Consider the following 20,369-nt stretch of genomic DNA (forward strand, 5'->3'; position numbering starts at 1 on the left):
ACCATTTTCAGTCAATCAATGTCTTTATTTTCGATGTATATTGTTGAAAACAGCCAACAATTGCATCTCAGATGTAACTAGAATTAAAAAAAAGACAAATTCACTGCTTTCACTCAAAAAACCTTTAGATCTTATTAAAATATATATATATATTTATACCTAAAAATGCCATTACGCTTGATAACACACATCACTTAAAAGTTAGATTTTTTCCCACCTGCTTCAATTGAATTTCTATTTGTGTCAAGCCATTTTTAAGTTCTAGTTAAGTTTTACGCTACTCTAAACTGTAAGTCCTGATAGGATTTTGTGTTTTTGCAGTGTTCAAGATAAATGTATGATACAGGCTGTATTGGAGCACATTAGGGACCAGTGCTACTTGGTGTTTTATCCAGCAATGACTACTAAGCTAAAATTGATAGTTAGCATTATTTAGTTTTTATTTTACACCCTTATCACTCCACAAAGCTATGTTATGTTAAAGCCTGTATGTAAGACACGTTAGCCACGCATCGAAAGTGGTCATAATTAATAGAAACCTAGCCTTCCGCAGGGCTAACGTTGCGTGAGCTAGTGACTCAGACAGTAACGTTAATCTTATTTTTTAGCGCTTAGCGCTCTTTATTAGCGCTTAGCGCTTTACTGCTTTAAGATGGCCGCTGTTTATTACCGCTGCCCAGACGCGGCCGAGTCTATCATAATGCATCTAGTTCAACATACATGTGATCTCTATGAGACTCCTAATATGCTACGTGCTACCAACTTAACATCACGCGGGCTAGTTTTTAGCAACGTCGGCGTAGTTTGGAGCGGCTGTCAGCTGCGGAAATGTTTTTTATATTTTTTTATTGCTTCTTCCTCTACGCACGTGACGTCAGCGCGTTGTCCCGCATTAAAAGTAGTCCGAGCGAAACGTGATGCTTAGAGCTGTCAAAATAAACGATTACTCGAGGTGAATAAAATTACTCGGATCAGTTTTTAAACTCGAGTTACTCGAGTTGCTCGAGTATTCGTTTCAGCTCTAATTAAAAGCCCTAGCTCCATCGACAAATGACATGAAATACATTAGACTTGACAGTGGATGTTAGCAAGAACAAAAGATTTTGAATTGAAAATTTCGTAACTCACCTTCCGAGCACAAGATTCCTGCCGAATTTTCGTGTACGAGGACTTGTTTCACCCAACCAGCAACGTAGCATTTATAAGCCTCCAAGCTCTTAAAGTTTTTCAAACTTTCGTGAGAATAGGCTGATTTTGTGTGGACAAGATAGTTGTAAATATAAGGATATCAGATGTCAGGCGAAGCCAGCGGGTCGAAAAACATCGATTTAGGCATCAAATACGGATCTGGCGAATGGATAAACTGAAGCTTTTCCACGTAACGCCTTTTATGCAACGGATCCAATGAGTTTACAGCGTCAGATAACACCGGGGCTTCCATGAATTGCTCTATAACTTGCTCGACTAATTGAAAACAATGAGAATAGGTCTGAAAAAGAGGTACAATATGGCGGCCGGAAACAGCGACACGCCCATTTTGTGACGTAGGTGAGTAGGGTCTATATAATGGAGTCAGACTCTGAAATGTGTGTGCCTCATTCATTAAAACTTGCTTTTATTGTTTGACCGCACCCTGAGACTCAGTATTTGTGTGTCAACTCAGTTTTTATGAAAGCCTCCAGAACAGAAAATGAATGCGTGCCGTTCTGAGTACGAGGTCGAGAGCCAACGACAACATGAGTTATATTATATTTCGGTTTCTTTGTGCATGCTTGAAATAAAAAGCTTCATCATCATCAAAAGGATATTTCGATGAGAGCATATCGATAACCTTTTGGGCTACAAAGTATCACAATATATCGCCTTTTTGATATATTTTCACTAGAGGTGCACGATAATTATCGGTCCAATAATAGGAATTATGACGTCATCCCAATATATTCGATAACATTATTAATAGGCCTGATAACTGTGGCAAATACACAAGAATGTGTAACATTTTACTGAAACATTTTTCTAATAAACATAAAAAAGCCTTCTTTTTAAAAGGACATATGAGCTAATAGCACTCAAAATAATAATAATAATAAAAAAAAAAAAGTCAAATACAACAGACCAGTGTGTAGTGCAAATGTGCAAATCTAACAATTCTTTTGCAGAAAAATGAGTATGTCTGTTTTTCAGGAAGGATACGTCATCTTTCTGGACTTGTGTCCAGCATTGTCTCCAGCAGTGGAGAACACAGAAGTTACGTGACGTAATTCGTACTGGTTGGAGTTGATAAGAGAATTGTTAGATAAACTGCCAAACGATTCCATAGAATTGAAACACATGGATCCGGTTCTCGATTCCCATCCCTAGCTGTGAATTAACCGTTAAAGTTGTTAAAATTGCTCCCGTTATTGCATTAGTTCCCTTCTGTCTACTTTCGTCATGTGAAAGTTTTAAAATTGTTTTATCATTTAAAGATAGATTCAAGTCAAGATTTTGCCCATTTAGGAGTATTTTTGATAAAAAGTAAATTAGGTATGCTACAACAGAGCCTTCCTGAGAAGCCTACTGCTTTAAGATGGCAGCTGTTTACTAACGCCGGCGAGTTTGTCATTTCGCATCTAGTTCTCGATACATGTGCTAACTAGCGGTGCAACGGTTTGCGGTTCAAAGCCGAACCGTACGGTTCGCCCTGTACCGTTCAATATGCCTTTATGAACCGCGCCTTTTCGGTTTTGCAATTAATGTATTCCGAACGCTTGTGGAATGAATTGATCGAGCTCTGTGTGCCTGTGTGTGACGTAAAGCTACGCTGTGGAGAAATTCCCGCCCCGCAAGTAAATGTCGGATCGCTGTCAAGCACCTGTGTAATAGAAGCCGAGTAACGCCCTCTCTCCCTTACGAGCGAAGTGAAAGTGAAACAAGAAAGAATACAAATAGCTATGGCATCACCCACAGATATCACTTTCTCAGGGTAGGACAACCTCGAAGATGACACTAGTGAAAACACACGGCGGACTTCGTTACTGTATTTGCAACGCTTGACCCGTGTTACATTGTTCCCTTGCGGACATATTTCTCCAACAACGCAATCCCCGACATTTATGAAATGGCACGCAAAGCCATCGAAGATGAATTCGCTAAAGCACGTAGTTTCGCCCTGACCACTGATAGTTGGAAGTTTGACGTCCCGTGCTACAGAGTGCTACTACCTAACTGTGACGGTCCACTATAATTCATATCTGTCAAATTTTAGGGTCTCGTCGTAATTTGTACAAGTGAGCACTCATTTTTAAATGTGTACGCCGTACGTTGCGTACAAAATCTGCACGTTTTTCGTGCATTACTTTTTTTTTTTATCCGTTCGGATTTGGTCACCGTCTCTGCAACGAGACAATGCGTTGGTTGAATGACGCGAGAAAAGTCAGAGACTGGGAGAGGGAAGAGTGTTTGTTGAGACGCTGTAGCAAACCGATGCTAGGCTAGGTGGCTCCAATATTAACTGACTTACCGAAAACATACAATCTACGCCTACTTATCTCATGCATATAGAACAACATGCGAAATTACAGACTCGGTAGCGTTAGTAAACAGCCGCCATTTTAGAGCAGTAAACTTCTAAGAAAGGTTCTGTTGTAGTAAACCTTACGAGCGAACCTAAGCAACTTTTTATCTAAAATACTCCTAAATCGGCAAAATCTTGACTTGAGTCTTTCTTTAAAGGATGAAACAGTTTTAAAATTTTCACATGTCGAAAGTAGACAGAAGGGAACTAATGCAAAAACGGGAGCAATTTTATCAACTTTAACGGTTGATTCACAACATTAAATGACCTCCAAACATAGCAAAGGTTACTATGTTTTTGGGTTTGTTTATTTTTGGTTTTTTTTAATGAAAAAAAAAAAAAAATATGAAAGGTATCACCAGTTACTTTGCTAAGTAACTTTTTCACTACAGTGTGTGTATTTCAGTAGTCAGTCACTACACTAGCCAAAGAGCTAAGAGGCATTTTAACAGTCGTAAATGTTTACATTTTAAGTGTTTATTTCATTTTTTAAAAGCAAAATAAAGGCAGTTTGTAAAAAAAAAAAAAAAAAAAAAAAAAAAGCAAACCGAAACCGTGATCCCAAAACCGAGGTTCAAACCGAACCGTGGGCTACCTGAACCGTTGCACCCCTAGTGCTAACGCCGCCGAGTCTGTCATTTCATATCTAGTTCTATATACATGTGATATCTACTATTGCATTATGTGGGTGTAGTTTGTAGCATCGTTGGCGAAGTTTGTAGCGGCTGTCGGCGGTTTTTTATCCAGCGGCATGAGTTATGGTGAATGTTTACTCTCAGTCCGTTCCTTATTGAGTCCCGAAGACCGTGCTGCCTGTGTTTTAGTTCCGCTTTGCTGAGCATATTTAAATAATCGGAGTATGGATGCTAGTAAATCCTTCTCGAATCTTCAGCGGCCGAATCGCGAATATTCTAAGAATCGGAAATTTCACACACCTTTGTCACACCCCTATGAGTAAATGTTCCACTTAATTTTGTGTGGTTGGAGTGACCACATGTTTTCTGTCAGTGTGTTTGACACAACGTTATGCACTTGTTTGCGCTACAAAGTATGTCTGTTCTACACTTGTAATGTATCTACCTCATGTAATTACTTCAAACAAAGCAAATTTGTTTACATAGAAAGAAATCTTTGTGTCTGCAAAAAACAGTCAAGTCGATTCTGTGGCGCAAACCTTACATCGGTTGACGAGTCCATTGCACAGCTACTAAGAGAGCAAATCCACTATATTAGACCAGGGGTGAAAGTGGTTAGAATTTCTTGCCTGAACTCCCCGACGTGAAGGTCGCCATGGAGCAAGAAATTTTATTTATTTATTTGGGGTTGGAGGGGTCAAAAATACTGAAATGCAAAGAAACCTGTTTTGGTCAGTTATTTCTATAACACATACAAAAACTGATTTTCATTCAAAATTGTATTTTTTCAATGATTTGCAAACTAAAAGTTAACAAAAACAGCTATAACATCATTTATCACCTAATTTCTATTTCCCCTCATTTCCTCACATACTAAATGCCAAATCTCAATTTTAACTACTTAAGAGCATGGGATGTATATTAAAATTGAAGATAATGTAAACATTTACTTTTTGTTGTGTTTTTTAATAATAAAAATATAAGTTACAAACATTAACAAAAATAAGTACTAATGACTTAGTGAAAGAGAGTGAAATGGAATACATTTTGAAGATCACGCAAACATTGAATTTTTTAAATGATAAGGAAATAAGTAGCCCAACATAAATGAACAAATATAAGTCCAAAGTGCACATTGACAGCTAAGATGTTCTGAACCTCCCCATCAGAGCAAATAAAACTAAATATGATAAATAAGCCTCCTTAACTCTTTGCTTGCTTTTAAAGATTTGATCCAGTTTCTGTCGCATTGCCCTTTTATTTTTTTTGCTGTTTCAGAAAACATGCACATTTGAGCCAATCAGAGCTAATTATCTCTGGTGATCACATGTCAGTATGTCACCCAATTAAACGGATAAATGAGTCCAGGCGTTTTGCTTTGCTGCGTGCATTCGCACATTGATGTGACTCATCATCGTCAGACTCGGATAACTGCAGCAGCTGGGGAAACCTCCATGCCGTCCTTGGAATAAAATCAATAATAAATATTGGTGGAAACGGATTATGCTACACAAGCATTTTATTATGTTTGTTGTTAACACTTGTGTATGTAAATCTGATGTTGGTAGATTGTTTTCTTCTTGGAGATGAAATGCATGTGTGGCAGCTTTGTATTTATTTTTTTTTTTTTTAACAGAGCGTTTTGACAGTTGCCGTCATATTTTCGGAATCAAAGCACCGTATACAGGAACAGTGTTCCGGCCCTGAATCTTATACCGGATATGTGTTCCTGACCGTTCTGGCCCACTTTCACCCCTGTATTAGACTGAAAGACATTTTCGAACTTATGAAAAGGATTTCTTACTCATCTAAAGAAAAACAATGCTTGGGATGACCTTTAATGTGAACAGACTCTTCCTCCTCCTTGATGTATGGCGACTCTTCCTCCTCCCCCTTGACGCATGTTGGCTCCTGGTGCTCAAGACGATGGGCTTGGCTGACATATAGATCTGCAAAACCACCAACACATTGGCCAAATATTATTTCTTCAATTGCAAACTTGTGTCCCCAAAATTGTTTACTGTAGGAGAAAATTCCTCCTTGCCCATTTTTTTGTTTATTCATGTTTTGTTGCCATCCAATTCAACACAAATAAATTCAAAGTGCTGGACGTTACATTAAAATCAGGAAGACATCAACAAAAACAGTCTCATAAAATACATTAAAAAGGAATACAAATGAAAAATAAAATAATAATAGAATAAATGAAAAAAAGACATCCGGTCGGGACACCGAAGCGATGGCTGCGTGTTAAGAGGAGCTCCCATTTGAACCGCAGAAATTTGGACTAAACCCCGGAATAAGATGAATGAATACACCGATGAGAACATCGATAAAGATGGGGTAAAAAGACTGCACAATTATCAAAATTTAAAGAGTTGTGCGAAACAGCAGTGGAGGGGTGGACGCCACTCATGAACACAGAAATTAACAACCAAGTCGGGCATATGGCCACTACCCAAATCATGGCACAGGCAAAGGAAAGACTGAAATGGATCTCATCCTCGGAGAGATCAGGGAATTCCGCCTCGAAAACAGAAACAATTTGACGCGGTCAAAGAAGATATTTTGAAACTAAACGCGAGGTTGGAAGAGGCAGAAAACCGAATTGAAAAGACTGAGGAACGAGTTGGCAACGCCGAAACTGCTATAGCCGAAATGTTAAAGCTAAACGCTGAATTGCTGGATAAATTGCTTGAATTGGATTGCCGATCTCGACGTTGAGAACATCAGAATTTACGGCGTTTCGGAGGGCGCCAAAAATGATTCGCCATCAATGGTGCAGTTCGTGGAACAACTACTTCACAGCAGTCTCGGTGTAGCAAATAATGAACTTAATTTGAACATCGAACGGGCCCATAGATCGCTGGGCTCGACACCACCGAAAGGAGTGCCCCCACGTTCAATCCTATTAAAGTTCAATAACTTTCTAACAAAAGAGACACTACTACGCAAGGGCTGACAAGGGAAGGGCTTTGCATGGAAGAAAAATCACATCAACATTGACCATGAATACCCACCAATGATTTTGAAGAAACGAACAGAATATGCCGAGGTGCGCAAACTTTTGAAGGAAGATCGCATCCCCTTCCAAACACTTTTTCCTGCGAGACTACGGGTGAAGTTTAAGGAGGAGACAAAGATTTATGACACCATTGAAGAAGCAACTGCTGACGACATGGTGAAAAGAGGCTACAATGTTACAACCATCAGGCCACTGGGAGTACGTTGGAGCAGATGATTTCAGTGGACAAAAGCAGACAGACGGACGACGAGGGATAACATCAATACAGGTTGGGCGACAAATTTTACCCAAATGTTTTAAGTTGCTGTGCGTTATTTTTATGTATCTTTTTTTTTTTTTTTTTTAATTATGTCTATTATTTTTTTGTTCTCCTTAAAAGAAAAATGTAAAGAATCGAGAAATGGACTATATTTACTCATCACTATAAGTACAATGTATATTATTTGTGAGATGTTAAAATATTAATTTGAAGAAAAAAAAAAAAGGACAACATCACAATATGCATGACACCATTCACAACTGAAGCAAGCGTGAAAGTAAACAAACAATTGAAGCATCCGTTTGTGTGTGTAAATTGTAGTTAATGTGAACTAGAGCAGGGCAGTAAACCGAAAATTTACCGTCACCAAAATTCTTCACTATGACTGACGTAATTTTGACCATGTCGGTAAATTCGGTAATTTAATAAAACAAGAAAATATAGTCTATCCCGCTTTGACCCTGTGTTGTTCTATGTTAATTCCCCTTTTAAGAAAGCAGTCAGAGTGCTTACGTAAGGAGTCACATGGTCATCAGGAAGCCAAACAAACAGAAGCCCGGTAGGCTAATGCTAGCGGCTAACGCTTCAACCAAAACATGATGTAGTGTGGCTTATGGGAGGTTCACCAAACTTCCACCCGACATTTAGTAGACTCTTGGTGGCATCCAGACGGGCTTTCACCCGCTGTCCTTCCTTGCTCTCATGATTTCCGGAGATGGTGCTTTCATTGCTTTCTACTGGTAGCCAGTCCACAGGCTAACGCTAGCGGCTAACACTAGCGGTTAACGCTACAAATGAACGTGATGGAGTCGGATAGCAGCTCTAACCTTGTCGAAACGGCTGAACTTAATGGTGGATTGGGCACGGACTGCATCGAGCAATTACTATGTCGCGTTATTTTTAAAGATACACGATAATATCGGCTGCCGATAATTATCGGCCGATAATGGCAATTATGACGTCACACAGATAATACAGATAATAAAAAAATCAACCGATAATGCAATCCGATAATTATATACTGGATTTAGCCTCCAAATGTGCGCAACCAAGCAGTTTTCTCCACTTCTTCACTGCCGCCTGCTCAACCCCTCCCCTCTCTGAAGCCCCTGTGGGAGGAGGGGTTTAGGAGTACGGCGTCATAGAGGAGGCGGTGTTACACATCAGTGTTGAGGCGCTCTCACTAGCGTGCGTTGCTTTTCCCGTGTGTGAAATGAAATAAACGACGCTCTCGCCATCTACAAAACAGTTCCTCAAGGCCTAAAGAAAGCGTCCTCATTGAACACCACTAGCACTAACCCAGCAGCCATTTAAAACTGCATCACAATGATTTTTGGAACGAATATGCTGCTGCTAGTACGAATGCTAAAGCTATTGTTAACAAATAAACTATAAAGGAAGCTACGGGGCTTGTGACGATACAGAGACGCTGCGGTCCTCCTGGAGTCGGGGTGTTTGGGAATGCAGCCCAAAGCGAGTGGTAAACTCCCATCTATGGCTAAACACCTCACGAGATCGATAGTTGACAAGTAGCTGTCTTCCGACGGAGCCCGCCGGTCCGGCAGGCCGCCGCCGCCTCGCCCTAGGCGGGTAGAGCATGAGAGCAGAGCCATGCACCGAATGCGCCGCAGCGAGCCGGCCGGGGCGGGCAGATATACGGTACGAACTTTGCTGCCGCCGCCACTCCGGTTCAAGACAGAGGCCTGGCGCGGGTGCTAATTTGGCAGCCGGGCGGACTGAAGGGCACAGGCGGGAGGAAATTCCCGAAATGACCCGATAGCCAAACCGCTGGATGAAAAAATAATGCAGTTTATATGACCACGATTCTTCGTGAAAGACATGTCGATCACATCAGTTTTACCACGGACATTTACACAGGTGATGTCAACAAACCATGTTTATCATGACGGCACAGTGGTTAGTTGATAATTGTAACATGCACCAAACGACACAAAGAAGTCATCCAGTCAGTAATGCATTCAGTACGCTTTAAATTTATGACGTCTTAATCAGATCATTCTTCTTAAATCTAGTCAAATAATTTTCCCCATCTTGTTTGAGTGTTGAAGACTAGTTGAATGCGCCAGATTATTCCACTTATTTGAACTAAATATTGCAATTTGTTCTTATTAAGCCCAAACATCTAAAAAAAATAAGGTCATTTTTCACCTAAATCAAGAAAAAATTGCTTACAAATAATGTTTTGAACCATACATATTCTTGAATAAAGAACATTTCTGACAAGTTTTTTTTTTTTTTTTTTTTTTTTTAGGATTATGTATAATAATTTATTGCTTAAAATAAGGCTGTTAATCTTATTTTCAGCTGGCCATTTTTCTTCAAGAAATCTGAGTGAAATATACTTGAAGTACTGGCAGTTAATTTAACTTATTTCCAATAGATTTACACTGAAAACAAGGGACTTTAACTAGTCTTTAGGAGCTGTGTTTTTGCTGTGTAGTAATGTTATACTTTAGGAATGGCATACTTTTAAAGCCATTTTTGTGCAACTTATGTATTTACTCTGTAAGTAATTGTTGCCAAAAGTTTACCATTACACAATGTCAGACAATCGGTCTTTATTTAGATGTTGGAATTTACTACTACTTGTTCACATTTGATGTTCAAAAAAAAAAAAAAAGAGCAATATTATTTTTGCACAGCAATATTTTCTCTTGTGTATACTTTAAAATTTTACATAAATCTTTAATAAAATTATCGGCTTGACATTATCGGTTATCGGTTGGAACGAGGAGGAAATTATCGGTTATCGGTATCGGCTGAAAAATGCATTATCGTGCATCACTAGTTATTTTGTATCTGTCTGTGTGTGATTTCTCTGATAGCTTTTGTGATGGTAAAGCATTGAGCATAAAGTACAATCCAACAGTGAAACTCAAAATATGACCGATTAATGGCCCCAGCTATTTTTCTGTATGTGCTTAATTCTGTGTCATTATTGCCATCATAAAATCTTAAATGTTTCATTTGCAGAAGATCAATATAGCTTTAATGTGTGTGTGTCTGTTTGGGGGTTCATGTGTGCATGCATGTATTAAAAAATGCACAAGGGAGGAAAAAAAACCCCTGAAACCATGAAGTAAACACTTGTGTTGAGTAATTATGTCACAGCAGCCATAAACAATAAGTTGTCTTTTGAAGTGTACTGTTCGAGCTGCAAGTCATTTGTGGTGCAATGACATGTTTGCACAGGCATATTGATTTTGACAATGTACATTGTTCAAGCCACACACGCGGTTATATATGTTCATACTTGAACTCTTATTGTTCACAATGCATTTTTAAATACTTAATGTTTAGACTGCATGTACAATTGTTAAATATATCAAATTGAAAGCTGGTAAATAAATCAACAAGAAACGGTTAATCTGTATTTCATGCATTGATTCAGATTTTCAAATTGTATAACGGTTCGCGTGGGCGAATTTATCGTAATTTATCGTTATCAAGGAAAATCTGCTCAATTTACAGTGATACGTGCTTAAGGCCATATCGCCCACCACTAATGTGAACTATATTGTTTACTTTACTAGCTTTACTGTTGGTGTATAAAGAGAATCTTCGTCAATAATTAAAGATGCATTACTGCAAATTTACCTTTGCAGTATTTTCTTGCACTGTCTCTTAAAGGGGATGTAGTGCCCTGGGAAAATTTTAATATTCCATCATTTATCCATCAACGCATGCCTTTTGTATTCATATCATGCCACTTCGTGTAATTACACACAAGAAAATGAGAGAAATTTGGCTCGATTGTCAAGCTAAAACGACCGGCGCCTGAGATCTGGCAGATTGTGTGCGTGACGTCACGACAAGTGAAGAGAGTCCCACCGGCCACTAGGGGGGCAGCGCCTGTCTGCATCAATATAATTCCTTCTAGTGAGGGGAGAATTAGGGGTGTTTTGAGCTGTTTATGCTGATGCATTGTGTTCGTCCTGCACATATTCCAGGTTCCCTCATGAAGAAACACCCCTCGTTGTCAATAAAAGAGAATTCAGAATTGACAGTGAGGGGTGTTTCTTCAACAAGAAAAAAGGCTCAGTGCTTTAATACTGAATGGCGGCGATGATTGCAGACATTTTCGTTTCTAGTTTCAGCGACGAATCCGACGTAGAAGGACGTAACGAATGTTCATCTAATGGTGACGAGGAGAGTTACGAAGCTTTAATCGATGTTTTAGGTTACCAATTTGAGCCCAAACCAACGCCAATGCAGCGTAATGAAACGGTCATTCAGGGGAGCAATGACACTGATGAAACATCGACAGCAGATCGTGTGGGAAACACCAATGATTTGTTTTGCATTTCTTTTTGTGAAGCTGATACACCGTGACTGCAAAATAAAGGAATGCATAGAATAATTATCATTTATTGCGCTATCATAGCTTTTGGCTCTGCCAACAGACACAAATATGAATGGGATCAGAGGATTTGTTCTATATATTTTACGATCGATAATGTATACATGTGTCAAGTCCTGTATCCAATGCGTGACATTTTTTTAATTATAAAAGAGTACTCACTCTGGCCATTTCGAGCTTGGCTGCTCCCCTCCTTTCCTTAGCCTCCTTTGCTAGTCATCATCCTTTTTCTTGATATCTCGGGACATTTAGGTCGCTGCGCGTGTATGGTCGGCACCGGATCTCCTTTGAGCAGCAATCTTTTAGCAAAATCCGATTTCACTTGTCCATAGTTCGAGAAGCTTTCAGGTGGAAAATGCGCACCACAGAAAAGCGTGCCGGAGGCTGTGTCTAGAAAATTAGCCCTCTTTGCAGGACGAACTTTACCCATCGTCTGCGTAGTCCAGCTTTTTTTTTCGCGTTCGGGAACTCATGGATACTATATTCCGATAAATAACTATTTGTACACCACATATCACAGCAGTTTTGAACCATTTTTGAGATGTTTTCGTCAAACAAACCCCAACGCTACTCTCTCGTCGTTAAAAAACAATGGCACCTGGCTCCGCCTCGACTGTCAATCACTTGTCGTGACGTCGCCGCCCCATTCGGCTGTTTCCGGACCACTTTCGGGAATGTTCGTCATTTTCTATCTATTTTCGATAATTGCTCATTAATGTGATTGATTTTTTTGTTAACTTTATCAATATTTGTTATCTTGGCACATAACGGTTCTATTGATGTCTCACACCCCCTTTGCCGCGACATCCCCTTTAACTCTGGATGCCATTGAAGGCGCTAGACACCTAATCCATTTAGACTGGAAGCATCAACAGGAAGGGAGTCAGAAAATGCCCCAAAATGAACAACAAATGACCTAAAATACCCCCAAATTATGGACCGCAGACAGTTTCACCCCCCGAGTATCAGTTGTGTGAGAGGAAACAATGAAGTGCATGATGATGACAATGGCTTCTCTGTGCATTACCTCAAGAAGCCTCAATACATACAGCAGAGATGAAGACATTGGCATCATCCGAGAAGGGCCACCTGATTACTACAGATGGGCAGTCCTTACTCCTGCTAACTGTGAAATTACAAAGTGTGGGGAACTTCCTCTTCAAGGTGTAGTTGTTGATTGTAATTGTTTCCCCGATTTAAAAAAACAACAACCTTCCCCTCCTCCAAAATTGCCTAATTATCTCCCCTTTGTTGATATTAATAAATTTTCTGATGCAAAACGTGACTTGAAGTGTTTATGATTTAATATGTACAAGTTCGGGTGTCCGAAACTTGTTTGTAAAATGAGAAACTCGATTTTTAGCTCACGATTTCACCTACTTTTAGGGTGTCAAAAATGCCCTCCTGCTCAGAAATACGATATTTTAAAGTTTCCAATGATGAATCAGATATGCATGTTGACATTTTTTAAATATGGTCAAATTCGGGGTCTTGGAAAGGAATTTCAAGCCACCTGAGAGTTTTCTGTCATGTGCTCGTCTTTCACACAGTCATGGTGCACACACTTGTTTTGCAGACGATCACTATACATGTTATTCCGTTTCATAAGTTCACACATAAATGTAATGCACCTTAAACTCGCCTTGATGTGCCGATGTCAAAATGAGTCAGTAATAATTCGTAAAACAACAAGGATTGGACACACTGTCGCATAAAGACTAAACGGATTGAATGAATGCCACCAAATGACGTATCCGGCTTCTTCAAACAGAGCCCCACATTCCCCACAAGGTGAGTAACGTAATACTCACAGAACAGCGAGTGTGATGTGAAGTCGTTACTCTCTGATGGTCGAGCGATGAGGTTGTCTGCTTGGGACCCTTCGTTTGAACTGCTGTTGCTGCCATTCGGAGGCTCCGTCCCTCTGCTGGCTTCACTCGGACCTCCATCTTCACTCATCTTTAAGGGCTCACTAGTCCACTTGGGGATGTCCACCACCTCAACTTTAACATATGGAGGGTCCTCCTCCTCCTTTTTGAGGGTATGAGGTTGCTGCAGCTCCTCAATGTGGGGGTTCTGCAGTCTAATGAAGTACTCCTCCTGCTCCTCTTTAATGTGGACAAATTCTTCCTCCACCTTCTTGATGTATGGCGACTCTTCAGCTACCTCCATGCGAGCAGACTCCAGGCGTTCAGGACGATGCGCGTGACTGACATCTGCAAGACCAAGACCATAAAAACACTTTGGCCAAATTGTATGTCTTCATTTGCCATAATCTGTCCCCCAAAAAATGTACTGCTTCAGAAGTAATCCTCTGTGACGATTTTGTATTTATTTGTATTTTGTTGTCATCCACTACGACACAATGTAATAGAGCTGTTCCGACTAGTCTACGTTGGTGACGTAGTCGATGAAGTAAATGCGTCGACGAACACAATATCCCATTGACAGTTAAAGGTGAGTTATAAAAAAAAAAAAATACATTGAAAGTTGAGAATGTCAGACGCCCGGGATGCAAGCGAGGAAAAGCGGCACAAAGCCAAAAAAGCAGACCACTGTGGCCAAAGCATGGACTTAATTCAATGGATAAAAGGAGGGTGTCACTGTAGTGTGCAGTCTCTCGTAAATCCAGATTAGGGATGGGCGATATGGCCTTAAGTAAAAAAGAATGACGAGAATAAAGTTGTACAATTGCTACGAGGAAAAAAAGTCATTATTATGTAGGGGTAATCCAGCTGTGAACTGCTACACGCTTTACCTTAGCTGGGAGCTATGACGAAGCATTACATTTTACATCTTTCTAATGATCATCATTTGATGTAGATGAGTCAATATATTAAGGATTTCCTTATTTGTAAAACTAATTGTAAAACACAAGATGCCTTCAATATTGTTGATTTTAACTACTGGTGCACAATAATTATTGGTCCGATAATAGGAATTATGACGTCATCCCGATAAATCCAATAACATTTATAAAAGGACAGATAATATGTACTGTTCTGGCTTTACAGTTTCTAGTATGGGAAATCAATTGACCATTTGCGGGCCATTGCTCCCACCTGCTGGTCAGAATAATTCACTGCATCTATTTTTTGTTACAGTAGTTTGGTTCATTCACTTACACATTGCGGTGTCTAGCGGTAGCACTGGCAGTCGTAAATGCTTTCTGTTACGTTTCCACCTCGGAAATATATGTATTTTATGTTTACTATAACATATGGATGTGCAATATATGTTTACTTCTGTGGTGAAGGGTCATATGTACAGAACTTCATAAGTTGTGTTATAGAAGCCAGCCAATGCTTTAGTAGCTCAAGCTAGTGTGCTACGCTGAACATATAATAGTTGTGTATATAAGTTTATTGTGCAGTTTGTTGTATATTGAGTATTGAATATGTGTATTTTTCTGTTGTACTTTCACAATATTAAGACGAGTGTCTTCCCATAAAAGTAAGGAAAGACCAAGCCTTGTGGTTTATGGAAGTGCATTAATTCTTAGCTGGCTGTCGGGCAGTGCAGAAGTGAACAGCACTGTTTTGTTCATGTCATTATGAAAAATCTGATGAGATCAAAGGCAAATCTATGTTGAATCCACCACTAGTTTTTTTGTTTTTGTTTTTTAAACCTCCAGGTGCTCAAAAACTGAGGTTATACATTTAAAAAATTATATATTTATTATCGGTTATCTTTATCGGCTTTGAGGATCAGGAAGTTATCGATATCGGTTTCAAAAAATGGATATCGTGCACCCCTAATTTTAACAGAGGCTACGTAACTACGTAAAGTACGTAGCTGCTTATTCAGCTATGTAATAATATGACTTTTATTCTCATAGAAATAGTGCGAGAAAAAACAATGAACTGTAACTACAAGAATAAACATTTAATTAATAGTACAAGAATAAAAGCCGTATAATTACGTCGGGCTAATGTAGCTGAAGAAATAATAATAATCATTATGAGGATACCAGGGTTCACTAAATCCGGACTTCAGTGCCACTTTTCCTGTCGTGTTTTCCCACGTCTCTCTCCCCTAAAACACCTGAATCAAATGATTATGTCATCAGCAACCTCTCCAGAAGCCTGATAATGATCCTGATTATTTTGATTCAGGTGTGTTGGAGGAGGGAGACATGGGAAACACGACAGGAAAAGTGGCACCGAGGTGTGGATTTAGTGAACCCTGATTTATATTAATGCTTCATCGTAGCTCCAAGTTAAGGTACATGTACGTACTGGAAAGTGCATAGCTCCTCACAGAAACTACCCCTACTTAATAATGTGACTTTTTTCTCATAGCAATAGTACAACTTTAATGTCGTAGTCCTTATTTTATTTTATTTATTTGGCAATAATACTCACTCATAGCGTCCTGTCAACGTGCATAATTAAGTTTTTTTTCTCCACGTACATCACTCCAGTGATTTGTGACAATTATTTATCTACTCTGCTGGTGGTCACCCCAATGCTTAGGACAATATAGACAGACCACGAAAAGAAAATGTAAGAATTGTTTTGAATCCTGTTGGAAAATTCAAGTCACAGTGTTCTGAATGTTTTTATTAGCTGATGATTTATAGTCACTCCTTTCTGATTTTGGGGCCTTTTGGGTCACTTCGTGATGATTTTGGGGCATGTATGGTTCACTTCCAGTTTATTTTGGGTTTCAGGACTGGAGATTCTCCCAAAATCTCAAACTTAACAGAAAGTGACCTAAATGCCTTAAAATGAACAAAAAGGGACCTGTAAGTGCTCCAACGATCAATTCTTGGCAGGAACATATCGATAACCTTTCGGGATACAAAGTATCACAATATATCACCATTTGGATATTTTGTCAAACCCCTACTTCACATGCAAGAAAGAATCATGATTCTAGCTTCAGCGTTCTGGTGAATTTTGACCATTTTTTTTCCATTGTTGTACAATTTGTTTGTTCGGTTTTGCAGATATTTGCTCCAGTGTTATATGTTCCATGACTAAATTTAGCCATTAGTTCTTGTTAATATTTTGTTTATTTTTCCAATTAAGTAACATTGTTTTGTTTTTCCAGCGATCGTTAATGTCACCAGCAGTAGACGAGCCTGATTACATGAAATATTCAGATCACCGAGCAGAGCAAGATTTGGAGACAATGGAATCCCGCAGTTCGAAAGGGATAGGAGTCCCTTCATAACCCGCAGCCGGACCTGTTGTACAGTTTCACACAGCCAAATAGCATGCAAATATGTATCTGGAGTATTCTCCTGACAGTTTGGACCAAGGGCGTAGGTTTGCATAGGGACGGTAGGGACATAAGTCACATAACACTTCCCACTTTTCAGCAAAAAGTGTACATGCAGGGTATGTGTTTATACCGTCCCTACCAGTGTTGAAACCAAACCCGCGCCCTTGGTTTGGACATTCATTGGATTGGCAAAAGCCCATTTTGCACGCGTTAAATTGAGTTTTATGCAATTTATGCAGTATTTCAAATTGGATTATTTGCAGATTGCTGTTCGTAGTCATTGTAAATGTATTGTTACAGATTTGTGTCCCAGCAACTGTTATAGGATGTTGCTGAAAGGTCGTCACTCCATTTTTCGATTGGTAAATATGTAGACTTGTTACATGAGAATCATTTAAGTGTTTTACATCACATTCAAATTAGTAAGAGACGATCAAAAACAGTAAAGATAGCAAACAACAAATGGGGTGCTGCGTGACAGCACTAATCAGACATTTTGTGTCTTTAAACATTTGAATGGTAATGCATAGTATTTGCGATTGAGTCATAAGTCTTACTCACTTGACATTTTGGGACTTGACGTTGGCTTGCTCGACGACGTGTTTATTCCATGCGCGTTGTTTCTCTTTGTTAGCTGCTAAACTAGGCTAGGCTAACCTTAGCAGGCCTCGAAGTTTCAACGTGCACCCAAACGACTCGCGCGAAGCAGAAGCGAGATTGAACGGATTCTTGTCCAAAAATATCTGACACCTTTCAGTCGATTACATTACGTCTTGGGGTTAAGTGGATTGTCTTTAAAGCACGACTTTTCCAAAGCAATCGGACGGCAACTCCAGCCTCTCGCATCCTCTACGTCATGACGCATGACGCGCACGTATAGACCCTACTCACGTGACGTCATAGCCACGCCTCCGCGCCATGTTGTCCGTACACCCTCCATGTGTTGGCCGTCACAATTCTATAATTCATGCAACATGAATGAGAGTAAAGAGTGGTGTACAAAACCACAGATTTCAATTTTGACCCTTAGTGAAATATTCAGTTGTTTTTAAAACTTTTAATTATGATACTTTAATCAATTTAAAACAGATTGCTCAACAAAAAGCATGAAAAGAAGATCAAAGAATATTTTACATAAGGCCAAAATTTAGTTTTTAAACATTCTATTGTATTTTTCATAGTCTAATCTCTTTATTAAAAGATTGAAATGAAAATTGTTTGTAGTCTTACCTTTATTTGTAGATGAAGTCCATGCGCCTGTCCTTCGCCACAAAAACCTACTTACTTTGTTGTAAAAGTCCTCCTTATTTTCCTTTAGTTTTAAAAGTCTCTCCGACTCAATGGAGACGATTGCTTCAATTAGATAGTTCTGTATTCTATTTGACAAGCCAGAAAACAGTGGATGTGTCCAAAAGTGTAGCTAACCTTTCATCTTTCTCAGCAAAAGTATGTAATAGTTCTACATAATTGTCACGAATAGAAGAGCTTGCCCTCTCATCGTTACCACGAAATGCTAACTCCTGTTTAGCTAGGAAGCAGGTTGCATTAATGAGGTCTTTCAAAATCGTTCGATTTTTCTTTACCTTAGAATTGTGGATGCTAACGTTGAGCCTGCGGCACCTCTTATTTCATTTCTTTATTTGAACAGGAAATAGGTAAATTCAGCGATTCTGACAATAAAAAATGTTCGAAATTAGTCATACATAAAAATTAATGGACAAATATTAACATAAATTTGATGTTATAATTATTTTTTGTCATGATGACAGTTGAGGCTCTGCCTCCCCTGACCGCACGTCACTGATGGAGTCCCTTTTCATTCAAACGCCGACGGATAGTACGGGTTGACACTGTGAGGTGAAAGTTTGGATACTTTGGTGGTGGTTTGGAGAGTGAAAAGTTTAAGTGATTTGAGAGAAGGGTACAGTAGTTGATATTAGAATGGATCCCGCAAGAAAGAGGACTTCCTCTCTGTGGAATTTTTTTTTTTTTAATAAAACAGAATGAAAATCCCCACCATCCTGTAGCTATACATCAATGTCCAAATTTCACAAGCATAATTAGGACCCTTTTTCATGTTCCACAAACAAGTTTACAGTTCTCTCCCTGATTACGTTAAACGGGTACACGCAGGTCCGATGTGTGCAGTGTGTGGAAAACTCCCTCCCAGTGCCTTCATGTTGGTGTGCTGGCAGGTAAAAGTGTACCCGGGCTTCCAGCTTGGTGGTCAGAGCATTCGCCTGCCGTGCTGGATGCGTCGTGCGCGTGGGCTCGATTCCTATCCTGGGGAAGGGGGACGGATCATCTCGCGTCGTACCGTGCCGCACCAAATCATGCAACATTCATGAGTAATGTGTGACTATATGTGGGCACTCCTCTTACTGGACCCATATGTTTTATGCATAATTTGTTGTACGTTGATTTTTGGGGAGCTGCTTGGCACTGCATGCATGCTGACCCACAGGAGACATCGCCATATCATATATTTTTGTCTGTGAGGTACTGTTAATGTCTATTTGTGCGTTTTTATTGTAGATCCTTTTTGGGTTTTTATTTCTTTTTGATTTAGGGGGTACTGCCCCCCCCCCCCCCCCCCCCCATAAATTATGGTCACTCAGGTTATGAGTTTTATCCCAGTGCTGAAGATGTATGCCAAATTTAACTTCTGTGACTGGAAAACAATGAAATGAAAGTTGAAGGGGAAAAAAAAAATATATATATATACTTATGTGATAATATATATACTTCGAGGATTTGCTAAGACAATATTTTGCTAAAGAATACCTTGCCAATAGACACACACACACTTACACAAATTAACAAATCACTTGGGAGACAAATGACTGTGATTATACACTTAGCCAGTAGGTGGTTCCGTGGACACATGAAGCTCCGAGAAATGAACCCTTTGTCGAACCAGTTGGCTCAAGTGGTGCAATGCCTCATGAGGCTTCATCTCACCATCACTACTTATTGATGACACTGCGCACGGTAGACACAGGAACATTCAGGTCTTTTGAGATGGACTTGTAGCCTTGAGATTGCCCATGCTCCCTCACAATTTTGCTTCTCAAGTCCTCAGACAGTTCTTTGGTCTTCTTTCTTTTCTCTATGCTCAATGTGGTACACACATTTTAACTGGCTGCAAGTGTGATTTAGTTATTGCCACCACCTGTTATGTGCCACAGGTAAGTAACAGGTGTTGTTAATTACATTAATTAGAGAAGCATCACAGGATTTTTCCAAATGTTGCCAATACTTTTATCCGGACCATTTTTGGAGTT

At 39.5% G+C, this 20,369-nt stretch overlaps 1 protein-coding gene across 1 annotated transcript in view; it reads right to left on the minus strand.

Annotated features, from left to right (window-relative positions):
* LOC130927846 (oocyte zinc finger protein XlCOF6-like) overlaps positions 1-17,940 on the minus strand; it is a 28,942-nt gene extending 11,002 nt beyond the window's left edge. The window contains exons 1-3 of the mRNA XM_057853934.1: positions 17,647-17,940; positions 13,668-14,072; positions 6,027-6,140 (exon numbers count right to left, since the gene is read on the minus strand). Of these exons, the coding sequence (XP_057709917.1) occupies positions 6,027-6,140; positions 13,668-14,072; positions 17,647-17,653 (526 nt within the window). The 5' untranslated portion in view covers positions 17,654-17,940. The remainder of the gene's footprint in view (positions 1-6,026; positions 6,141-13,667; positions 14,073-17,646) is intronic.
* Between the last annotated feature and the right edge of the window lie 2,429 nt (positions 17,941-20,369).

The sequence above is a fragment of the Corythoichthys intestinalis genome, chromosome 13 (genome assembly GCF_030265065.1).
Source record: "Corythoichthys intestinalis isolate RoL2023-P3 chromosome 13, ASM3026506v1, whole genome shotgun sequence".
NCBI lineage: Eukaryota > Metazoa > Chordata > Actinopteri > Syngnathiformes > Syngnathidae > Corythoichthys > Corythoichthys intestinalis.